Source organism: Pelodiscus sinensis, chromosome 25, assembly GCF_052426305.1.
Source record: "Pelodiscus sinensis isolate ZL-2025 chromosome 25, ASM5242630v1, whole genome shotgun sequence".
NCBI classification, from domain to species: domain Eukaryota; kingdom Metazoa; phylum Chordata; order Testudines; family Trionychidae; genus Pelodiscus; species Pelodiscus sinensis.
The window spans coordinates 5558111-5580090 of record NC_143076.1 but is presented as its reverse complement, the minus strand read 5'-3'; the positions used below and the strand labels follow the sequence as shown (position 1 = coordinate 5580090).

Genomic DNA, 21980 nt, shown 5'->3' with positions numbered 1-21980 from the left:
TTTCGTGCTTGAAATTGTGCCCTCTACTCTGTTAACCACCTTAGGTTCTGCCAGTCCACACATTGAACTCTAACCTCTCTAAACTTTATAGCACACCTTGAGTTGCTCAGTTAGTCCTGGCTTTCCAGGTATGTCTGAGGGAGTCTGATGTGACTGGTCACTTACCACTGACACAGTGGCAAAGTGGGTCCAGGCTCTGTTGTTGCCACTTAACGTGATAGTGGTTTAGAAATTGCTTCAGCCTCAGCAATGAAGAGATACCACGACAGCAAAGACTAAATTCCAAGATGAGTTTAAACTTGTCCCTTCAGCAACTCGCAGCAACTTAAACTCCTTTTCACTTCATTACTCGGACTCCCGCTCTCTTACTAACCTTTAACAGGCCTCCCTGCTTGCTTATACTCTGAACTTGGTCCATAGAACCTGAGGGAGTCCGAACTGGTGTAACTCACATACTGAAGGGCTGAAAGAAAAAAATGTAGGAAGAAAATCATCTAACAGGAGTGTGTATGAAGTAGAATATAAAGACAGCTCCAGCCTGCCCTAACTGCTGATTCCTCAGTGTGAAGTAACATCAATATACACCCTGTTACACATGTGCACATACAGCTGTAAGTTTGCCTGAATCTATTCATGGCTAGAAGGTGGTGTGCACAAAAAGGCAGTGCATAGAGGTAGGGTAGGTAGTTCTCCCCCTGTTCCCTGGTCCTAGCCCCTTATCAGTTTGTGAATTCCCAATCCCTGTCTCTGACTCTCTTTTTCAGGTACGTGCCATGGAACCTTCACGAAGCAGCGAGGGGGAAGTTTGATTTCAGCGGAAATCTGGATTTAGAGTATGTGGTGTAATTTTGTTTTGTTTTGTTTTACACTATTGTGATCACAGGTTTGAGAGTAGAGGTCAGATGTCCAGATCCGTTAGTGATAACTTTAGGATGTAGGATATTAAGGAACTTGACCATTGGAGAAGTATTCACATACTAAGTGTGTGATGCATAGATGATCTTATAGGGACATGTCAAGGAATATACAGATCACTGTCCTTTTCCCTTGCTTTGCCAACTAATGTCACATCATTTCGTTTATTTAGTGGCTCTTTCCTCTTAACTAGGCCTGCAAAGAAGACTCTGTTATAAAACTGTGCTTTAACAAACTGCTTTTTTTGATGCAGTTTTTTTTTTCTAAGTTTTGCTCTAGACCTGCGTTTCTCAAACTGTGGGTCCTGACCCCCCAGGTGGTTGCGGTATCGCAAAGTTTGAGAACCCCTACTCTAGACAACATCTATAACAGGATTCTGGCCACATCAGTGAGAGAAACTCTATTGGGACCCTGCTTACACAAGAATCATGTTTAGTGATAGGTTTGCTGAGCCTAGAGCTGTTTCCAACCCAGACACAATCTTGGATAACCCAGTCAGTGTAGCTTAGTGGTTTAGAACAGGGGATTGGGAGTTGGGAGAACTGTCTTGATTCTGCCACTCACTTTCTATATGACCTTGAGCAAAAACAGTCTGTTTGGGCCTCATCTTTTTCATTAGTAAAATGGGGACAGTAGAAGTGTCAAGTAATAGCAGTGATTGTGTTGTGGGGTGACACTCCTAGTTTGGAGCAGCATTTTCCAAAGCCTTAACTATGCAAAACATCCACAAAAGTTTGTAGTTAGTCTGTGTTTGTGTTAACAAGCATGCAGGTAACCCTTAAGATGGAACCAGAGCCATTATATATCTCTGTTATTTTCCCAAAAGCTCCCCCACGCGTACACTTCCCAGAGCCCCATATGTTGTCTTAGCCAACACTGACTGAAGCATTTTTTTATTCTAAACTATCTGGAACAGATGAGATGGCAGCTTCTTATCTTGAGGGAGTCTTGAGTCTTTCAGAGTTCCACAGTAAGAAGAGTGACTGGGGTTCCTCACTCCCCATGCAAAACAACCCCCATTGATTATCTTGTTCGTATCCTTCCCCTTCTGTTCTCAGCAACAACAAAGCTCATCCACTGATTCTCAGCATTACCCCACTGACTTTCTCTTGAGAGTGGTGACTGTGATTAGTAGAAGTTGCCTGCTGGACCCATCTGTTAAGTGGTGAATCCTCTCCCTCATCTAATTGCTCCGTTCCCTCTGTGGACAGCCTTCCTTTATGGTTGGGTCAGAAACACTCTATCTATGTCTCAGAGCAAGCTATTCCACATCTTTAAAGCAGTCTGTTATTTCAAAATAATGGGCGTGCTATTCCAGCGTCCCAATAACCCTCGTTCCATGAAGGATAAGGAATGTTTCAGAATAGCGCTTTATTTCAAAATGATCTCGAAAGAAGCTACACAATTAGCAAAGTGGAAATTGCGTAGCTTGTTTTGGGGTAAAGGTACAGTGTAGACGCACACTCTGTTGTGAGGAGTCAGGCGGGGGGCAGTGCCGGGTTAAATGGAATAATTGTGTTTGCAGATTATGTGACTGCATTAAGCCTCTGGGCCCCCCACTCCTTTAGGGTGGATTTTTTTTGGAGGCCTTTGAAACCCACTGATTTGGACTCACTAGACAGCACGGTCATGGGTACATTAGAAATGTACAGAAACCCAGTGGTTCTTCAGCAAGAAAATAATTACTGTTTTCGGATTTCCTAGGGCCTACCTAACCTTGGCAGCTGAAGTTGGACTATGGGTGATTCTGCGTCCAGGACCCTATATCTGCTCTGAGTGGGAGCTTGGTGGTCTTCCCAGGTAAGAGTGTACATGGTGGTTGCCATTTGGATTTGGGTTCTTTGTTTGATTCAAATACTTAGGCATTCATCTGTTAACTTGAGACTGACTGTAGATACTTTGCATTTGTAAGACCATAGGAACACACAAGCTCCCTGCATCATGCAGCTCAGTCTCCTGCAGAGAGTCAGAAATAATGTTAGAAAATGATCAGGTGTTTCAGCCTGTGTTCTCTGAGGACAGGGTCATGTCCGATGTTCCCTCTTAAGTGTTTCCATCAATGTGCGAAATACATTTTGTTCTGTGCAGCAAGGCGTGTGCAGATGTGCACCACCCATAGAAACACATGCTGCCGGCTGTGGTCAGCTGTAGGTCCTCTGCCAATCTTTCCTGGATGGTGCTCTGCTTACAGGGAACACTGGTCATGTCCTATAGCAGAAAGATTCCCACTCAGTCATTGATCCTTTCATAGCATTACAAACCATGGACCTGGAATTAGAATGCTGCTGTGAACAGTCCCTTTTTAAGGCTCTGGTATGTGCTGGTTAGAGCAGGGGATTGGCGTTCCCTGTTTCATGTTCTATCACTGATTTGCTATATGACCTAGATTTACCTTTCTTATGCTTCAGTTTCCCTGACGATAAAATACAGAGAGTGGTATTTGCAACTTGATGTAAGGGTTTATTCACCCCAGGGCTCATTTTAATAAGCCTATAGGGACTCTCGCACGATGTGGATGGGAGCAATAATGTCATGATTCCCTCAACCCTCTATTAGAAATTCTTTTAAATCTTTGTCCTCCTGAAAACCTTTTTTCATCCATAAAGCCTCCACTTACAACCAATTTACTAGATCTCTGAGGTGGCCATGGCCAGCTGCAACTGACTGGTTTATATAGTAGAGTCAGCACATTTACCAGTTCTACCGCTGCCGTTGCATAAGTAGACTCTCATGTTTAGAGCAGCCTGGTCATGGTACGAGTTGTTGAGAGCCAAATCTAACACGTAAGCCCTGAGAATCTTTCCTGGTTACCAGATCCCAATGGGACAGCTGTTAGGGTTCAGTCACACTTGTTTATCTTTCTTTGTCTTACTCACCAGAGCTTTAACCTCAGTGGAGGAGCTTGGCTCAGATGAAATGTTGGGATGCTCTCTCCCCATCTATCCTGTCGCGCTTTTGCTGCAACTCACGCTCTCCCTGATCTCAGACAAAATGAGTTCAGAGTGTTTTGGCTATTTAATGCAATTAGAATAATCTTATCAGGAGATGAGTTTGATTAAGGCCCCTAGGGCATTCTCATGTAGGGATGAGAGGCTTTTTTGCCTTAACGCTTTGCCACAACATGTAACACACGGCTTTTTGCCAACCTGGGGGCCCAGGTGGCAGCAGAATATGTTGCCACCTGGGAATCAAAAATAGAGTTCTGAGATTGTGCCGGTCTTACAGGGATTCTCTCTTGTTCCATCCTTTCAGCATCATTAATGATGCCACAGCTGCTTGCGATAACAACCGGAAGTAGTTGGTTAAAACTAATTTTAGTTGAAAATGACAGCATTATTAGCTGATCCAAGGTCACTGTTGTAATATATTTTGTGCTCATACAGCCCCTTTTGACTGATACAGGAATAGTACCCCCATTTTACAGTTCCCATGCTGAGGGGGAGCAAGGTTGTGACTCGGCCAGAGCTATACAGTTGCAGAGTGGAATAATTAACCCAGTAATTTTGACTCTCAGATCCTTGCTCTTACTATTAACTCTTGGTTCCTCCTGTAGGAACAGGCAATGAGTAAAGTTAGGTTGTAACAGCTATGCAGAATACTGCACTTGAATGCGTATCGGTTATTCCCATGTTATCCCAAATGAACCAATTCAGCCCTGTAAATCTGCCCTAGAAGTGAAGTGAGAAATTATTTCAAAAAATGCTGTGTATAGGGATGGCGATTGGGAGGGTCGGAAACTTGGTGTAGGATGGATTTTTATGCAGGAGTATTGACGGTGAGAATGCAGAAAGCTCACAAATACTCTTCCTCCATGTCACTATGGAGGTCACTGGCTGCTCTCTCAAGTCACTCTTTCTGTCAAGGGTATTTTTTTTTCTACTGATGGCTCAAGAATAAGCCAGCTTAAAAACTTTATCTCCATCTTCTGAGATCTTCTGGAGTGTTCCCTGTAAGCTGTGCATTTGTGCAGCCACTCAGGAGAGATTCAGAGCTGATTAGCAGAGCGCCCACAGCTAGGTTTTGTACCTACTGGTAGTGTACGTTGACACATGCCTTGGTGCCCACAAAAATGCATGGAAAAGATTAGAAGGGAACATTGGTGCAGGATATATCATGAATGGGAATTGGAATGGGACTGTCTCTTCCAAATTCAGATTCACTGTATCATGTTGAGGGAGAAGGTGACGGGTGGTGAGAATCTGGAATTGTGATTTGGACTCTCTATCAAATGTCAGTGGAGGTTTGCATTGTAAGCATACTTAATGGGATAACCGTCAGGACAGTGATTCCCTAAAAGAATTCCTTTTTTACATGAAACATGCTCAAATACCCCATGGGATTCCATTGCTGTTCATGGCATGAATGTCTGTGGAACGTTGCTCTGTGCTACTAAATAGAGGTGGTGTTCCACAGAGAGGTGGCTCCCCTGCAGTCACGAGTGGAAGGATTTTAACTCACATGACCCTAAAAGGTGCTGTATTAATTAGGGATGTAAAATCTGTTTAAGAGTAGTGGGGCTGCTCCAGCCTGGCTGGGCCACCAGTTAACCGCTTAACTGGTGAACCGGTTAACCCTTTATATCTCTAATTTAAATGTAAAGTCACCGTCATTATTTAACACATGTGACTCTTCTGTGTCTTTGAATTATCTCTGCTGAACTGATGGCACAAGCAAGCATTTTCCTATTATCTCCCACGTTCAGATTCAAAGTACAGTGTTGAAGGAGAGTAGGATGGTGGTTAAAATCCACAGTCTTGGTTTGGATTCTATAACAAATGTCGGTGGAGGTGTACATTTCTGTGTGAGAAGGCACTGGGTAGAAGTACAGGCTATGATTATGTCCTGAATATATCTAGCTTATGGGCTCATATTGCCAGGTGCTTTCTAGGTGATGTGGAGTACTTTCAGTTCCCATCTAGTTCGCTGGAAACTCAACACCTCTCAAGAAGCCCTCAGCACGGAGCTGTTGCTGAGCCAAATGATCGAAAATGGTAGTTCTTTCTCCCTGAACTCTGTAACTTGTGAGCAAGTGGGACTCATGCATGCATGCATGCTGGGGCAGAAGTGAGTCCCCAGTCGATTTCCTTTGCTGCTGAACAAAGGAATCTCTAGGAATCTCCTTCTGTTCTCTCCTAGCTGGCTACTCCAAGATCCTGACATGCAACTGAGAACAACCTACAAGGGCTTCACAGAGGCTGTGGATGCTTATTTTGATCACTTGATGGCCAGAGTGGTCCCTCTTCAGGCAAGTAAGATGCATCACCCTCTCTTTCCAGAACCTGACTACTGCAAGCATTAGAGTGTGCTCATGCAGTGGCTTCAGGATAACCGGCAAATGTACTGTCTACGTTATAACAAGCCTAGACTGCAGCTGGCCATGGTAGCCTCACAGATCTAGTGAGTTGCTTATAAGTTGGGCCTTTGGGGGCAATCCTAGCTCACCTGTTAGTGAGTTCCATGGAGGAAAAACATGATCCGCTGGATGCAGCTCCCATTAGATTACTCTCTTCCTCTTCTGCCCCCTTGCCTTCCAGCAGCAGCAGTGCAGGTTTTCCCTGGCTTGGAAGACAGAGGCCTTTCCATCTTAACTGTTGAAGTGTGATCCCCTCTCCTGGTCACATGCATTCATTTCTTGAGCCCAGAGCCAAGTTATAATCGAGTATCATCTGGATTAGAAACCATGAACCCTGGTGATCAGCTTCTCCTCTCTTTCCCTACAGTACAAGAAGGGGGGCCCCATCATCGCAGTGCAGGTGGAGAATGAATATGGTTCCTACGCCAAAGACCCTGACTACCTGACCTACGTTAAAATGGTAATGTTGTCACTCCCACTCTTTCCTGTGTCCGGCACCTTCTGAGCCTGCTTCTTAGCTTCCTCGCTCCCTGCACTCCTACTGACCTCTACTGAGACCTAACAGACTTGCAGGGTCAGTGTCTGATCCAGCTAACGTCCAGTACCCATATCCATGTAGCAAGTGAATTGATCCATCCTATATTATGATGGAGGTTGGGGTCGGGGAAGAGATCCCGTTTTACCCTTTCACTGCAGACAAGAGCCCATGTACGCTGACTGTTGCACTGCACGAGGTCTTCCCAGAACACACAGCGATACCCACCTGGCTGTGCTCTTTCCCATTCTCCAGATCAGAAGCTGTTCTGTGGCATACCAGACCCAGAACCTTGCCTGAGAGGGAGGTTTCTATGAGCCACAGACAAGCCTCCTCCTAAAGCTTGTAATCTGGAGCTCAGCATTAGCCAGGTAGACTAATTTGATTAATAATTCCCTCGTCTCCGATTGTACCTCAGCCTGGGCTTCTGAGTCGGGAGGGAAGAGCTGGTGTGCATGCGAGAAAGCTGTTATCCTCGTGGATCAGATATGAACCATGCTGACTTGCTCAGCTGCCGCTGACACAGTACTCATGCCAGTGCAGACAACTAACTGGCGCCACTTTATAGCTCAGAAGGTCACCTCAGGAGCTGTCCACAAGAACCCCCAAATCCTGTTGTGGGTGAGGGACGTTACTTGCTCTGCATCTTGCTGGGGGAGGGAGTATGCTCTGTTTTCAAATGCTTGTGCTACAAATGTATGAGATTCAGAGTAACTGTTAAAATCGTGGGGGGAGGGGATGGAGAAACACTGTCCTCCCTGATCTCCACCCATGCATCCCTTGGATTCAGACAAGTGGCACAGTCCTTTTTTAGCCCCTAAAACTCAGCTCCCTGGAGTATTGTGTGTATAGGCCCAGGTTTGCACCATAAACTTACTGTGCTTCCTGCTTTTCTGTCATGGCATTAGCAGCTTCTGCTTTAACCTGGCAGGTATTTCAGCCCCTTTGTGCTAGAGGCCAGTAAGAGAGTTAACTGGATTAGTTCTGGTTCAGGTCATCCTATTCCTGACAACAAGCCTGCCAGCATTCAATCGAAGAAGTCACATGGCGAGGTTCCTAATCTTCTTTGAATGATTTTCCACCTGTGCTCAGTATTCGCCTCCTTGGAGAGTTAAATATGAATTGTCTTGGTTAACAGGTTAGAAAGTTAATTTCTGGTCTGAACAAAGAATGTCAGAGCCATCTGAAAAAGTCTGTGTAGCTCACACCCCCACTTACATCAATTGATGAGCATGTAAGTAAATGTCTGTTGGGGTCCTATATCACTGTGGCATGGGGGTGGCACTGTTGCAGTGCCCTGAGATCAGCTTTGACCATTTACCAGCCCAGGTGTAAAATCTGCTTGCTCACCTTTACCATAATGTTGATGATGATGCAAGAGCTAGTGATATTTCACTGACCCGTCAAAACAAATTACATGCCCCAGATGAGTGGGTGAATACAATTTCACAAGGCTTTTTCCTTCTGCTTTGGTATTGTGTGTGACACCCTCTGTCTGAGGTTGTGTTGTCTAGTGGTTAGAGAGGAGGGACTAGGAAATCAGACTCCCAGGTTCTCCTCTCGGCTTTGGAGGAGAGCGTGGTGAAGCTTTGGTACAGAGAAATCAAGAGCTAGGACTCCTGGACTTGGCCTTTAACTTTTGAGCGTGATGGGTTAGTTACTTCAACTCCTTTTGCCAATCTGTGACTGTAGACTGACTTGTGTTTGTTGTTCACATGGTGCAATAACATTTAAATTAGATTTGGCATTTGAATTAAAACAAAAACAAAGCCCCTTAAGGCCCTATCCCTTTCCCCTCAAAGGTGTACTGCCTTTGCCCTTCTGTGTCCTTGTCATTACTATCTGTACCATTAGCCGCCTTCCTTAAGGTACATGAGCACAATTTCAATAACCCTGTTGCTGTAATTATCTATATACACACACCTGTACCTACCTTTGATTCTATTTCTAATTCTCATTTTCCTGTTGCACCTTGAAATCCTGTAATGCATTTTAATGTGCAGATACTCACTGTTTTTTACTTACATCGAAGTAATAAACACAATCCTAGCATTAATGCAGCACTCTAGGAATATTAAATAAGTGCAAGTCACAGAATTTCCAAAAATATCACAGTAGAATCACAGAATAGTAGAACTGGAAAGGACCTCAAACTCCCTAGGCAATTTATTCCAATGTTTAATCACCCTGACAGTTAGGAATTTTTTTCTAATGTCCAACCTAAACCTCTCTTGCTGCAATTTAAGCCCATTGCTGCTTCTCTTATCATCGGAGGCCAAGGAGAACAATTTTTCTCCTTCTTCCTTATAACCCCTTTTTAGATACTTGGAAGCTGCTATCATAAATTCTGTCCTGCTGCATGTGTGCATTCAGGTATAAACATGATAGCGAATGCAGCATAATGATGAACAGAGATTGTCAAAGAAATTGTAACCAGGCCAATATGTCTCTGAAATGTGTGTCTTTAATTTCACAGTCATAACATCGGTTTTACATAAGCTTCCTGGTGAACATTTACATTTTCCACAATCACACATAGGAAAGTTCTTTACAGACATTAGCTAACGCATCCTTGCAGAATACTCTGGTTCACACTCATGTATTTTATTAAGTGCTACAGTGAGGTGGGGATTGTATTCTCTCTGTTTGCTTTGTTATGTTGCATGTGATGTCTGTAATCTTGTAGTAACCCATGTGTGTGCCTTAATTTCCCTGGGTATTTCAGCAATACCTAGTGATGGAAATTGGCTAATGCTTTCTGTAACCCGAGTGGGGGGGGGGGGCGGTGCAACCAGGTGACACCTTTTGTCAGGGAAGCAGGATAGAGGCTGGAGGTGGGGCTGGCTGCTGCATGTGTGAGTGAGTCTCTCTGGCTTAGAGATGGGAGGAGGGGCCTTGGCTCTGAGCTTCCCCTCCCCTAGGTGAATTTTACTTATTGCTTCTGGTTTCTGTGTTGACAAGTATGTTCTCCACTGCATCTCTGTGGACTAATACATCTTCTGTTCTACCTGCTGGCTGAGAGTCGCGTCTGACTGGATGGGGGTGCAGGGCCTGGTGACTCTCCAGTCCTCGGTGCCAGATGGAAAAGCAGAAGCAGAAAGAGGGTTTGATCTAGGGATATAAGCGACTAGTCGAGTCACTACTTGACTAGTTGCTTTTCCCCTCGCCTTGCTGCATCTATCAGAGACAGCAGGGGGGGAATAGGAGCTGGTGCTGGTGCTTAAAAGCTGGTTTCCCCAGCACCGTTTACACAGGGGAGGGGGCGGGGACAGGGCACAAACCAGGACTCAGCTGTCCTGTCCTAGCTGTGCCTCTTACTACGTTTAAAAGGCAGAGGTGCAGTGTCTGGGCCTGGGCGTGAGCTGGATGGCTCTTACTACATTTAAAAGGCAGAGCTGCATGGGAATTAGCTCCTGAGGCTAGGTGCTAACTCTGCTGTGGTTCTGCAATGTCCCTCCTTATCGACTAATTGAGTGGTCGATGGAAATTCCATCAACAACTCAATTAACTGATTAAACGCCATTTAACATCCTTCGTTTGATCTAAAGGAACTGATCCAAAAGTAATGGAGAGTTTCCTGCTGACCTCCTTGGGCTTTGATCCAAGCCATATGTATCTTAGCAAAGGGCATGTGGTTGGGGATGGAGACTCTGTGATACTGGAATTATATTTGTGAGTTCATGGCTCTCCAGGCTGTGCTTGTACCATCAGATTGTATTAAAAGAGATTATACAAGCTCTAGTAAGGATCTGCTGTGATTAACAAAGGCTTGAAATGCCCTAGCTTACTGTCTTGTGAGGTTGGAGGACTAAGGAGAGTCCTCATCCAGAGCTTACCATTCATGTTTTTCTGAGAGATACGTTCATTACGTGGTGATTCTGCTAACCCATCTAGGTCTTCTATATTAAATAGTAGGAAGGCTCTCTGTTCTTCTTTCCCTCCCTCACCTATGCTCCTCTTGGAGTTGAAAGCAGCAGAATGACCAGGTATGTGTCAGCCGACGGTCAGGGCAGTGTGTGTGTGTGTATGCTTCCGAGAAAAGGTTTAACGTCCGTGTCTTTACTGCTAGGACCGGGGTCCCGTCGCAGAGGGTGGCCAGCAGGCCAACAGACGCCCCGTTATATAGGAAGAGCTTATTACACCTTAGATTTTAACTGCTAGAACACAAAGTTCCTTCGCAGCGGGCAGCCTGGGAAAGGCTGGAAAGGTGCCCCAACGGATCTTGTCACCTGGGAGTGACACAGATCCAAACGCCCAAGCTCTCCCTATGTCTGTCCCTTTATGACCGGCTGAAGTTCTTTTAAATTGTGCTTGGTTCTGTTACAGCAACTGAAGGAGTCAGGTTAAAACTTAAACAGTTACAGGTTTATTAAAAGACTTATAAAAGCATATGGTTACAATGGCTATTGCTCTATTTCTTAAATGCTAACAAATACAGATTTTAAAAATGGTTACAAAGAAAATAAAGATAGAAAATAGAAATAATGGTACCAAGTGACAGCTTAATCTTTAAAGAGCTCTAAGTCAATGTATATATATACTTAAGCAAAGGACCACATCCAGGTACAATTTTTACCCCTTTCTGTGCCTCTCGACTCCAGCGTGTCAGGCCAGGGCCGGTCTCTCAATTCCTAGGAAAGACGAATACGAGGTGGGCGTCCCCTTGGAACCTCGGGAGATCAAACACCTAACCCGACCAGCAGATAGATGGTAGATTGACACTCAGAGTAAATGCGCTGCTGGACCCATCTTTATACCCCTGGGGGCCCGTATCCTCTTTCTTATCTAAGATGCCGAATTGTACTGGTCCGTTTTGTGGCGCCAGTTCTTACAAGCAAGTTTCAAGTTAATTTACACTTGCAAGAGAGATAACTAAATTGTGAGCACTAGACATTTTTTTACTGGGCGAGAGATTCCTCCCCCCGCGGATGGATGTGTGTTCGTATCAATATGGGTTTGAGTCAAGGGCACTCCTTGGCAGCCTCTTGGTCAGCAATTGGCGTATCTCTGTTTACAGCCATTCACGGTCACAGCAGCCTGGGCCTTCTGCTCTGTGTGCCCTGTATGCTCCAGGCAAGCAAAAATGGATGTTACAAGGGGGTTCTTGTCTGGCTACAGTATGTTCAAAATAATGCCCGGCTAGGATATGTGGTCCTGAAATTTGAGAGGCTAGAGGGACAGCCAAAGTCTGGTCAAGTAAAGAATCTCGGGTAAGAATGAAGAGAGGCAAAATACAGGGCTGCAGGATCTTCATAATATATGTACTTCAACCATTTCTCCTCTTGTAAAATATGACAGCATGTGAAAGGGAAGGCACCTCCTCCCATTGAAATGAATGGGGATTTTGCCATTAACTTAAATGGAAACAGGAATAAGATGTGGGTTGATGTTTACATAGTCAATTTTGGCCAGAAAGTAGCATAATGCTTTACATTGAAGTCCACAACTGTGGCCCAGATGATGCTCCTCCCATTTCTTTCAGTGGATGGACAGGATAAGAGGCCTGTCCCCTAGCCTCCTCCTCTCCACCTTGAAGAAAGACAATGCTGAACTGTACCTCCTTAGTGTGTAGGTAAAATGTTAAATTCAGGCCCCTGAATGTTTTAATTTTTTATTTAGGCCCTGTTAGACAGAGGGATTGTTGAACTGTTAATGACCTCTGACAACAAGGATGGACTGTCTTCTGGCTATGTGGAAGGAGGTATGTGCTTTTCAAGGTGGGGAAAAAAGGCTGCCTTAAATAAGAAGGGGTGCATTTCCTTAAGAAAATCTTTATTTTATTGTTTTTGCTTTGAGGGAGTGCATTGGAGCACAAGTCAAGGGCCAAAGCGTCATTGTGTGAGATGCTGTACAAATATAGAACTAAAAAAGAGTCCCAAAGTGCTTAGTGCATGCTCCTTTTCAGTGTACTTCCTGGGATATATATGACAGTAGAGTAATGAGGAGCTATATATTGCTTTCCAGACCATGTGGAAGAGTCAAGGGCTGTTAGGGATGAACCACTTGGCTATAATACATTTTAATCAAATAGAAAACTTGTCCTGTTTGGTGCTGAGTATCTGCAACTTACTTTGGAGTTCTTTGGAAGATGAGAGATCAGATACAAAGAGGCTGAAATTGTGGTTAATACTCATAATACTGCCGTAGCTATTTATTTCAATTTAACATATTAAAAATACCTACGTATAAGCACTAGATATCCTAACACTTATTAAAAGTGCAATCATCTTTTGTTAGGACTTTGGTCTTTAGGTTTTAAAAAAAGATGGTCTCATTAAAAGCCAGAAATTGGCCATTCTAGAAGTGTTGAAAATAGTTTGTGGAGGGGCGCTAGTCCTAGGTTACTGGTCAGCCCTAGGTTATTGTCATGGCAGAGCATTTGTCCCTGGAGCATGGAGCTTTTGGGGTGGGGAGGGACAAATTAACTTTTGTGGCATAAATCAAAGGAAATAGTTTGGTGCTTCAAAGTACTGTTCTTTTAAAAAAAAAAAAAAAAAAAAAAGAAAGAAAGAAATTCTCCAAACAGAAGCTATAATCTCCCTGAAAATAACCCCTAAAAACTTATCTTGGCATCTGCTTTGCTGCCATGTAATTCCAGCAGACCCCCGTCATATACTGACAGAATCAAATTGGAGACCTTTAGAGCTTATTGCGTTAGCCCTATAACACATGAGCCAAAAGCCAGCCGGCTATTAGCCTAGTCTGTAGAACAGAGTCATTATTCTATCTGTAAGTGGTTTCAGTGCCACTAGATGGGACATTACGCCTCAGCCAGCAAGTGTGTGGGTTATATCAGAAATACAGAAACCCAAGTGCATCAGCTCCAGTTTCTGTGTTTTGTATTTGATGGGGTTGTATACGGCACCATATTGAGATGGTGCTTTTTCCAGGCCTGATCCTACAACTAGCTCTTAATCACTTGAGTGTTCCCATTGACTTCAGCAAAGTTACTCACTTGAGTAATGATTACTGTCCTGTGTAATGGTTTCAGGGCTGAGTTCATACTCCTTAAGTCAGTCACAAGTGCTGCTGATGTTCAATCCAGAGAGAACTACATGGAGATCACAAAATGCAAGATTTTCCCCACTCTTTGCTCTTACATTTTAAATAACTAAAAAAGCAGGGGAGGCAGACAAATGCATTCTTGGTTTAACTTTGAAGCTTGTGGAGTTGCACCCATTGAGTTGCACTCAATGTAGCCTGTTTTAGTTTTCCTTTCATTTACAGCAGTTTCCATCCTTGTCCACACAGGGCCACTCTCTCCCTGCATTTGAAAGGGGTGGGGGTGGAGTTCCCCTTTTTAGCACTCACCTTCCTTGGGAATGTTTACCGCCTGGGAGCTTTCTTTCATGCAGAGTTGTCTTTTCCAGAGGGCTGTGTGATGAGAGGGCTTTGATACCGATTTGCCTGTTAGATGTCATAACAATCTGCTCATTAGAGTCAACATGTCAAATAATCAGGAACACGGAATAACTAGGGTTTCAAGTGATGCTGCTGCTGCAGCAGCAAGGTGGCTGTGAAAACACAAAAGGGAAGGTAATAAAATCTGCTGTAGAAATAAATGGAAAGATAAGAGGAGAAAATGCTGCCATGGAGCTGGAGAGGAAATTAAAGCAATGGTCCTGAGGGCTGGTTCATTCTTTTGCTCAGTGGAGGCTTGGTTTCTGTTTAAAATCATGCATGATTCCCATTGGTGCTAGTGGTAGACAAGTGCCTTGCAGAGAAGAATATCCATTATGGAAGGGCATCTGCCCAGGGCATCATAGCCAGTTGTCTTGTTTTCTCCTAAGCCCCTATTCTGTGGCTGCAAATTAGTGCAGTGGTGGGAGCCAACTTTCTGGTGGTGTACACCCCCTCCATACTCATGGACACACCATGTGCTGCAGCTCTCTGGGAGTAGCATTGAAGCTTGTAGCTCACAGTCTGCATGGACCCATCAGCCAACAACGTGGGCTAAGAAAGGAGGTGCAAGAACTGCAGAGGCTCCTGGAATCCATGGGCTACCGTGGCAACACCAAGAGGCTTCAGTATTTCCCCACAGGCTGGAGTAGGGTTCAGTGTCTCCTACCCAACAATCTCCCGCATCCAACCCAGTGGGTCAGACGGGGCTCTGGGGGCAGGCTTTGCATCTCTGCACCGATTATCTATTAGAATTTAAACCAAGGGAGTAGGCATGGGGCCAGGGGTGTCATTTATTGGGTTATCCTAGGAAAAGTTGATGCATGTGTTCTTTGAAGATGGGAGCTGCTTAAGAGGGGGATGGAGAACTTTCATAGAACCTAGCTAGTTGGGTCAGTTAACTTTCTAGCTCCCCAGTGTCTTTGCTAGCCAGTCAGCAGCATATATTACTAATTCCTAGTGGACAGGTGGCCTCATCCCCTAGAAACCTCCATCACAATCTGCACTCATTGGCAGCCTCGTTAGCAGTGAACCTAAGGGTTAAATGGGCTGCAGAATTCAAACGCCTGTCCCTCCAACTACAGTCTGAAGTGCATTGGATGGCATGTGTGTAAAACTAACTCTGCTGCTGTCAATGCTGTACCCAGTCTGAGGCTTTGAGCTCGATTTTTCCAGTCTCCCACCATTTTTAGTGTAGTTCTTGATTTGCATTGGGAGCAGTACTGGACACCTTGTCTCCATCAGTGTGTTCCATCAGTAGTAAATACATGTCTTGTTTTTGGGGGAAAAAAATCAGGGCTTGCACATTAGTTACAGAAATCTGTGAAAATCAACGTAAAAATGGTGACATGCTGGCTCTTATGTTTGTAAATATCTTATTTGAATCATTGTGCTTGACCAAACACAGGCTGCAGCTGATGCCAGCCCTTTTAAATTATTATGGAAAAATCATAATTCTGTATTAACAATACATGTACCCTAGCTCCTTACATCACAGACTCTTGGACTAGTGTGTCTTAAAGGTTAGGCAAGGACAAGAGAAGTTAAGGGCTCTTCCTCAATCCTGGAGGGATGGTGGTATGAAGATTGGGTGACTGGGCAGCAGTATATTCTGTTCCAGAGGCAGGTCCTTGTTGAAGTGCCATCTGCACTTGTTCTTCTGGACTATGCAGTGCCTTTCAACCAGCATGCATCCAGCATAATCTAGCTGTCGGCTTGTTTCTGGTGAAATACTGGTGTGCCTCCCTGCTGAGAAGGAGACTTTAATTGGGAGATCTACCCATCTTGTTCATATTGTCGTTTTTCAGTCCCTACTCTTGTTCACCTGCCCCCACAAAACTATTAAGTAGTAAGCCTCTGCCAGGACTAGAGTATCCTGCAGCTAAAGCCTGGGAGATTAGAATTGCATCCAGATATGATTGCTAATAATAAGAGTTCTCCTTTGCAGTGCCTTTTATCTAAGGATCTCCAAGTACTTTACAGGCACTAGTTAAGCCTTGAGGTCCCCCTTGAGGTGGGCTGCTGTAGTTTATTTCTTGTATCTATGTATGACCATTCGGAGCTAGAAATGTGGCCTACACCTATTTCCCTGTTTGCTGAAGTCCACAAGATGAGAAGCTTCATGGTAGGTCAGGACTCACATTGGAGACCTCCAAGTAGCGCTCAGGTGTGCTGCAGGATGTTGTGTTAATGAGTTGGCTTATTTTCCTCTGAATTGGTGATGGGTTGATGCCCCATCTTGGTGTTTAGAAACACTCCATCGATTGAGGGGTTTGATTACTTATCAATACTAATGAAGGCTCTTTCCCTCCCCTCCCTCAGCTTTGGCCACTATTAACTTGCAGAAGGTGGATTCCACCCTCCTGATCTATCTGGACACAATACAGGTAAGATTTGTCTTTGTTCAGCCTATTCTTATAATTGAAACAGCGGCATCTAAACACTGATACCTTACTTTTGTGGTGGATATTCCAGGCTCTCCCTTCCCATAGGGCCAATTCACATTAAAGTCAATTGAAAGTTCCCTATTGTTTTTCAGTGGAAGTTTGGGAAGGATTTTAATAAGTCTGTATCCCAGTACTCACTCACTGCTTGCTTTCTCACTTGGTTGTGGAGCTTGGCAAGTGTTTGCAACTGGGTTCTATCTTTGGAAAACCAGGTGGGGTAGTGTATGCACCATTGCATCAGAATTTCTGCAATTGAGGTTGGCTCTGGTGTAATACAGAGAGAGACTCAAGCTGCAGATTAAGCTTTGAATTTTGAATGCCTCAATGATTGGGAATATTTGGATTTAAGATTCTGGTTCAGCCTATAATGGGTGAAGCCTGATTTCGTGATGATCCTGGATACTCCTAAAACTGGGGTTTGGGAGCAGAGCTTATCTTGAGCGTCACAAGGATTAGATGTTCAGGACAGAAGACCACAGCTTTTCAAGTGTGGAGTTGCAGTCATTGCAACCCTGAGGGGACACAGCCAACCTCCAGGTTACCAGGAATATGAAAGACTTTGGCAGCACAGTAGAAAGGTCTGGGCTGTAGGCAAAATGAAGGTTTAGCTATAGATTGGGTAAACAACTAGCTTCCTTCTCCTCCTTTCCCGCCTTCTATGGTGTTTGGAGACTGGGCAGTAGTTCTGCTGCATCTTGAGAAAATGGCTGGGTGGGAACGAGTTCGGAGGAAGAGTGAGATGCCTCCAGGAGATTTGTTACATCGCAAAGCCACCAGCGACATGTGATTAAATTATTCCCCTTGACCGAATTGAATTTGCAGCATGAGGTCTGTGTTTGTCCTTTTAAGCACTTAACAGATTTGAACGTCTGGCAATTCTTTTTCTAATATTGAGTGATCGATTAAACAATTAAAGTCAAGTTTTGGCAGGAGAAGGCAGGACTGCACAGCAGCCTTTCCGGCAGGCATGTCCCTCACACCTGTAACAGAGTGCCTCTTGCATTCTTACGGGGGCAGAGGATGGCATTCTGAAGTGTTCTGCTGGTGGAGCCCTTGGGATCTGTGAGCAGATATCCTATTTCCAGGTCCTAATCCGACTCCCCTCCACCTGGTTTCCATTGTTCCATGACTCAGGCAGCTATTGAGCCACTGAAGAGAGGCCAGAATAATTTCACCTTGGCAACAGGGAGTTGGACCTGACTGCTTGGGCAGCATTCCTGATCTCTGTGTGTTCTGCTTTTGAGTATTCATGTGCAGGTACCACTGGATCTCGCAGCTGGGAGGCTGCCTTTGTTGCAGCTTGAGAGCTCTTTATGTACGTGGAGATGATGTTTGTGGGTTTCCTTTAAAGAGAATCATGCCCACAGGAACTTGGAATCATTCTGTTCCTAGCATGAAATGCCTTCTCTTTTGTCCTGTAAAAGTTAATTATAGCCAGTTATCTCAGAGAGCCAGAAATCTTATCAACTCAAGTGTTTAATGGGGAAGTGATGGGAAGGTTCCGTGGACTTGTACTAAATATCTGAGGGATTAAAGGTAATTTAAAATTAAATCCCCTGTGTATCACAATTTTTGTGTGTGGGCTAAGTGTTTCTTAAATCAAGTGAACTCACAAAGCCAACTGAAGGCTGCTTCTGTTTGCCAAGCTGCTTGGTTCACACACAGTCACAGCAGTGTTGGGATCTGGGTAACAATAAGTCTTGTGTCTATGACGTAGTGAGCCAAGCCAGAGTCAGGCTGAGCAATGTCTTTTCAGAAGCATTTGGTCATGGAGGGGCCAGTGAGCTGCCGACCAGGCTGTGCTGCAGCCCCTGTGGGGGGAAGGAGGGGCAGTGAACAGCGATAGAGGTTTCAGTCTTCTCTAATAAAGCATATTCAACATGGTAGCTCATTACAGCAGCTTCACTGGGAAGTTTGGGTGCATGATACCATAGTTGAGGGCTCCACCAGCCTTTTAGGCATATCCCTAAATAGTCTTTTTTGTCAGGTTGAGAATTGGACCCCATAATTTAGCCACTCAGTCTTGAAAACTGTTCTCTGGTTAGGTACCTTGGAACAATAGGTTCGGGCAATTGAAACAGGGTCTGGATTATAGAGTTCATGAAACGGACCCCATGGGCTGGTTGGGCCTAGTACAATAGCTGCTGTTCGCTCTCTCCTCTGGTATCCTAGTAGTTTTGCCATCCTGCCTTGCTACTCCCTTGCTGTCTCTATCCTAGCTGCTGTATAACTTTACCAGCAAGTTCCAGTCTTCACCTGCAGTGCCCCCACTGCCTGCTGTACCACCCAGCTCTGCTAATGCACCTCCGTCCTGATCTGCAACTCTCACACGTTCATTTCAAGTCTGAGCTTCTCCTAGGCAGGTAGTGCCAGGTGTATGAGTAAGCTAAGGTGGCGAACTGTATTAGATTGCTGATGCAAATCAAATTTAAGCAAAGGCTACCAAGCCCTGGATTAACCCATTATCCACTTACCTTTGTCTTTTTGTAACTGATCCAGAGAGGCAGTGGAGGTGGGGTCTTGGCTGTGTCAGGTGAACAGTAGTAACTTCATTCCTGCTCTCTCACAGAGTGATTCAGCACTCAGAGTCTTTTCCTTGTAAAGACTTCACTGAACAGCATGTGGGTATCCAGTTCCAAAACTGATCAGGAAGCTGTTGACTCAATGGGATTCTGTCTGTTTGTAGACATGCCTACTGGTACATACTAGCCTCCTGAGAGTACCTCATGTGGGATCTCGTCCAAGGGCAACCCCTGCCTTCCCAGCATACAGCCTCTGCGGCGTTTTATTTAATACTGCTCATTGGTAGAGGAGCACTCCAGTCTAGTGTTTCACCTGAGTGCCCCAGATTCCTTGTACTGTCAGGGCACGTCTAAACTATGTTTTCTTTTGAAAGAGGATATGCAAATTCTGCACGAATTTGCATCTTTTCTTCTGATCTCACTTTCGAAAGAGGATCTTTCAGGGGGAAAAAAACCCTTTTTTTCAAAAAAAACGTGTAAACCTCCTTTTTTTTTTTTTTTTTTAAAGGAAGAGCGTTTTTTCCGAAAGGGGTTTTTTTCCTGAAAAAAAATGCATCCAGATTACTTTAGTGAGATTGGAAGATATGCAAATTCCCACAGAATTTGCATGTCCTCTTTCGAAAATTCTGCGTAGTCTAGACATAGGCTTAGAGATTTAAAGGGCCTGGGAATTGGCGACTGAACATGTCATTCAATTTGCAGCCTGGTGGGGAGATGCCACAGCAGTGAAATGGGACCAAATTTTATTTTGTAAATTATGACAGTCTCCTCTTCGATGGCCCACTCTTCCCTATTCTTCCTCCTCCATTACCTTCCTCCCCTAAATGCCAGCCTGGAAATATTTTTAAAAATGCTTTGAATCCTTGGGCTGTAGCCTGTCTGTCCTCTCATCTTTCCATTTTCCAGCTTGGCACTTAACAGGGGCTTGGAAATTGAGGGGCAGATCCAGCCAGATCTAGAGAAGTGATTATTCCCCTTTATTTGGCTCTGGTGAGGCCACTCCTGGAGTATTGTGTCCAGTTCTGGGCCCCCCACTACAAAAAGGATGTGGACGCATTGGAGAGGGTCCAGCGGAGGGCGACCAAAATGATTAGGGGGCTGGAGCGTGTCACCTATGAGGAAAGACTGAGGGATTTGGGTTTGTTAAGTCTGCAGAAGAGAAGAGTGAGGGGGGATTTGATAGCAGCTTTCAATTTCCTGAAGGGAGGTCCCAAAGAGATGGAGAGAGGCTGTTCACAGTAATGATGGATGGCAGAACAAGGAGCAATGGTCTCAAGTTACAGTGGGAAGGTCTAGGTTGGACATTAGGAAAAACTATTTTACTAGAAGGGTGGTGAAGCACTGGGATGGGTTCCCTAGGGAGGGGGTGGAATCTCCGTCTCTTGAGGTTTTTAAGTCTCTGCTTGACAAAGCCCTGGCTTGGATGATTTAATTGGGGTTGGTCCCCTTTTGGGCAGGGGGTTGGACTCGATGACTCCTGAGGTCTCTGCCAGCTCTGTGATTCTATGATACCATACTAGAGCAAGAAGTAGCATGTTCTCCACCAGCCTCCTCCTACTCGGTGCTGGTCACAAGGTACAGCGTGACCCTTGGAAACAGCCCTCCCTCTGCAACACTAGTTAATTATAGAAGTTGGAGGGCTGACTTTGTATGCTCTTACTGTCTGAATTACAGGTTTGTTTGTCCTTGACATGGTCTCCTTCTCCAGCCGCTGATGAAATGTCCTTTTTGACTGTTTTGTTGGAGACTGATACTGTAGTATCAGGTGATCGAATACTCATGGTGCAACCAGGAGCAATAAAAACATTACAGGCAACTGCATTTGTATTCTCCTAGTGGAACATGATTTTCTTTAATTCTGCTTACGTTATCCCTCTCTCATAACATCAGATAACCCCCACCCATCAAACACAAGGCGAAATTGTCTTATCTAGAAGTAAATGTCCGGAGTGGGGAGTTTGACAAATCTGATCACACGTGGTACTGTCTGGTGTGATGGGGCCAAGTGGAATTCCACAGGAGGTAAAGGAGCTGGCAGGCCATAACAAATGGGAAGAAATTGCTTTTTAATGAAGACCTAATTCCTTCAAAGGCTAATGCTTTCCTGCCATCACCATATGCGGCATTAAAAAGGCATTAAGTTGCTAAAGTCTGCTATTCCCACCTTGGCAAGCACTGGCTGCAGCACACCTGCACACTCTTAAACTGCAGTGGCATGGCCAGTAAGTAGGCATTTATAAATGTGAATTTCTAGCAGAAACTAAACCATGGCAGTTGGCTTGGTTTTTTTGCTCCAGTTGCTCAAAGCCTTGATATGTGGAACCATTTGGTGTCAACAGTTCTTCTGCATTGCTTTGTGTTTCCTTTCTCGTGATGTATTTGTAAGAGACTGTGTATGCTGCAGGCTCTGTTTTGCCCATCTGTCCTACGCGTTGCTGTGTCTTGCTTGTCCAGGCTTTTATTTCTAGATCTTTTCAGTCAGCTTGTGAAGAAACCCTTTTAAGAGCCTTTTCCCGCAGCAGCACTCAGATGATGTGCCTCTGGAAAACAAGGGTGAGTATTCGCTCACCATGCCACCCCATCAGTGTAATTCTGTCTTTTGTTTTTATAACAGCAAAAAAAGCCGAAGATGGTGATGGAGTATTGGACTGGATGGTTTGATAGCTGGGGTGGCCCTCATAATATCTTTGATGCAGATGGTGAGCACCATATGTTACCATCACACACACAAGATTTATTGCTTTATAAGCTGCTGGTGGAAATAATGGCGCAGTAATGCTGTCTCCATCAGGGTTCCTATCCAGCGAAGA

At 44.7% G+C, this 21980-nt stretch overlaps 1 protein-coding gene across 2 annotated transcripts in view; it reads left to right on the top strand.

Moving 5' to 3' along the window:
• LOC102448929 (beta-galactosidase-1-like protein 2) overlaps positions 1 to 21980 on the top strand; it is a 52470-nt gene that overhangs the window by 9873 nt on the left and 20617 nt on the right. For both annotated transcript variants that reach the window (XM_075909378.2, XM_075909380.2), the window contains 7 exons: positions 765 to 833; positions 2620 to 2715; positions 6052 to 6160; positions 6636 to 6728; positions 12423 to 12504; positions 16524 to 16588; positions 21785 to 21869. In XM_075909378.2, the coding sequence (XP_075765493.2) occupies positions 765 to 833; positions 2620 to 2715; positions 6052 to 6160; positions 6636 to 6728; positions 12423 to 12504; positions 16524 to 16588; positions 21785 to 21869 (599 nt within the window). The remainder of the gene's footprint in view (positions 1 to 764; positions 834 to 2619; positions 2716 to 6051; positions 6161 to 6635; positions 6729 to 12422; positions 12505 to 16523; positions 16589 to 21784; positions 21870 to 21980) is intronic.